This window comes from Morone saxatilis, unplaced genomic scaffold, assembly GCF_004916995.1.
Source record: "Morone saxatilis isolate NCDOM2014 unplaced genomic scaffold, NCSU_SB_2.0 Contig3, whole genome shotgun sequence".
NCBI classification, from domain to species: domain Eukaryota; kingdom Metazoa; phylum Chordata; class Actinopteri; family Moronidae; genus Morone; species Morone saxatilis.
Genome location: NW_023339873.1, coordinates 12,087,746 through 12,090,204, shown reverse-complemented (window position 1 = coordinate 12,090,204; position 2,459 = coordinate 12,087,746). Strand labels below are relative to the sequence as shown.

Sequence of the window (2,459 nt, the reverse complement as noted above, 5' to 3'; positions counted from 1 at the left end):
GTGTGTGTGTGTGTGTGTTATCTGGGGGAAATGCTAACCAGGTGAAACGTTACCTGGTCATCAGGTTATAGGTGATATTTGATCAACTTGCCAATAGATTGCTCATGTACACGATGCAACTGACACTGAGCTGCGGTCGGGTCAGGTTATTTGTTGTGGCTGGGAGAGCTGATGTTGTATAATTCATTCCTGAATCAGAAACGGGAATGCTTTCTAGTTAAAGCATGGCATGAGAATGACACAGAAAAGTAACTTATGTTGTAGACTGATAACTGTCATAAATAATGCAAATCTGTTATTGTTTAAAATAAATTCACATTAAAAAGTCGTAATCAAACAAAATTATGTGTATGAAAAAATAAGGAAGTGAAACATAGAATAGTATTAGACCATGTAAGTATAATGACTACTATTGTCACTGAGCTGTGATTAGGTGCTGGTTTACTGGGCATCTGGAAGAAAAGGGACATAGTATTCTGTATAAAACAAAAAAAACCATTATTCACACAGTTCACACTTATGATGGATCGTCCTGTTCACTTGACCAAGACATGACAGCCTCTTTGTCCAAAATGTGCCAAATGATCAGTAAATTACGTTTATGTCTGTGAAAGCCTGCCAAAGAGTTTTATTTGCTACAGTAATTAATAGAGCATAAGCCCCTTTAAATATCTATAAACAGATACATTTTACAAAGCTAGTATATTGTATTTATTGCACTTGGCACAGTGCTCCAAGCTAAGTATTTAATGTTATGCACTAATTACAGGAATAAAAGTGTTCTTAGTATATATTGCGCAAAATGGAGACAGACCTGATACACAGTCCTCAGTTGAACAAAATGTCTCGAAGAATAAGAAAGTACGTTTCACACATTTTATACTGTTCCAAGACAAAAAACTCACAATCTAATTGGCTGTTTGCCCATAGTGACATTGTTTTAACCCAATAGCTGAACCAAGTTTGGGACGTATTCTGCTGACACATACATAGGTGCACAGGTTGATATAGGGTTAATTATTAATAATTATTTGCTAAACCTCTCAAGCAGAGTAAGTCACAGTAACTTAGAGCCAGACACACACTTATGTGCAATGCATCAATGCATCTGTGCACACACTTTGCATTTGCACACTTCTGTTTACACATTTTCACTTCCATTGCCCACATACACTCACACTGTTCTGCCTTAGAGGGCACCTGGCTGCGGCCCTAGAGGATCTGCCTCGCAGATGCTGCAGAGTGTCGGTTTATTTTAGGTTGTATTCCCTCTCTGTCAGACGCACAAGCTTGTTTCTGAATGTCACTGGAGAAAACAATTGGAGATTGCTGAACAGTTGAAACAATAAGTTTGTCAGATATTACCGCATTCTTAACCCTTTTATTTGCTGGGTTGTTCACTTAATTCACCCAGCGTGTGCCCCCTTGTTCCCCGCCAACCCCTGGTGTCCTTGCCCTCTTTTGTTGACTCACTACTAACACGTTGTGGCATCTCTCCTCTCCTGGAGGGCTTGACGTCGGTAGAATCACACACTGTGCCCTTCAAACACCCATCTGGTAGCTGCTGCGGCTGTTGAACTGTGTGTTTTGTTCATGTATGTGTGCTACACGGAAAGGGAGAGAGGTGGGTAAGTTAGAGTTTGATCAAGGCACACACTGTAATGGTGCAGTAGAAGGAATCTTGCAGCTGGAAGGCATGTGAATCAGTCAAGAACATTGTGTGATGGTGATCGTCACTATCCTGTACTGTGACTGGAGATGACACATTACTGGTTACAAAGGTCAAGCTTCACATGGCTGATGGTGTAACTGTGGTTTCGTAATGCTGTTATTTCCTCTTCCTAATAACTGTGTGGGATGACAAAGCAGGATGTGGATGGCAATGCAGAGGGCAAATAAAATCAAATATAGTTTACTATGAGGAATAGGCGTGTCCGTGTTTGTGTGCGTGTTAGAAAGACGACGTTTTCCCGCAAATAACAAACCAAGAAACTGTGACAGGAGAATGTTAAAAGTTGAATATGAGATCAATAACTGTATCATTCATGGTGTCTGTCTCTCCACAGGTACTCCCTCCATTTCCTGGTGCAGAGTGGTTTGTCCTACAGTGTGATGATCTTCGCGGGCTTGGAGCACATGCACAAGTGAGTGCAAAATGGGATTATAAAAGCGTATAAGGTTTCCGCTGAAATCATTTGGCATCACGGTTCCTGGAAGTGTCAGAAAAACACATAATTGTGAAATTGCATTGTCATTTCCTATATGAATAAACCTGAAATGCCAAGTAAACCAAGAAAACAAAATCCCGTCAGAAATGTCAGATTTGATGGCAGATAATGTTTGATAATGATCATTCTTCTATTTGCGTCTTCATTCGTTTGTCTGTGATTTTGAGCCTGGGTCACGATGACGATGATTCTTCCCCCGGGCTTCCATCTGTGACCATGGCTCATCAAGAC

General features: G+C 40.6%; 1 protein-coding gene across 1 annotated transcript in view; it reads left to right on the top strand.

The window, feature by feature from the left end:
- Positions 1-2,459, top strand: part of mboat2a (membrane bound O-acyltransferase domain containing 2a) — a 41,199-nt gene that overhangs the window by 22,840 nt on the left and 15,900 nt on the right. The window contains 1 exon segment of the mRNA XM_035674003.1: positions 2,067-2,144. Coding sequence (XP_035529896.1) covers positions 2,067-2,144 — 78 coding nt within the window.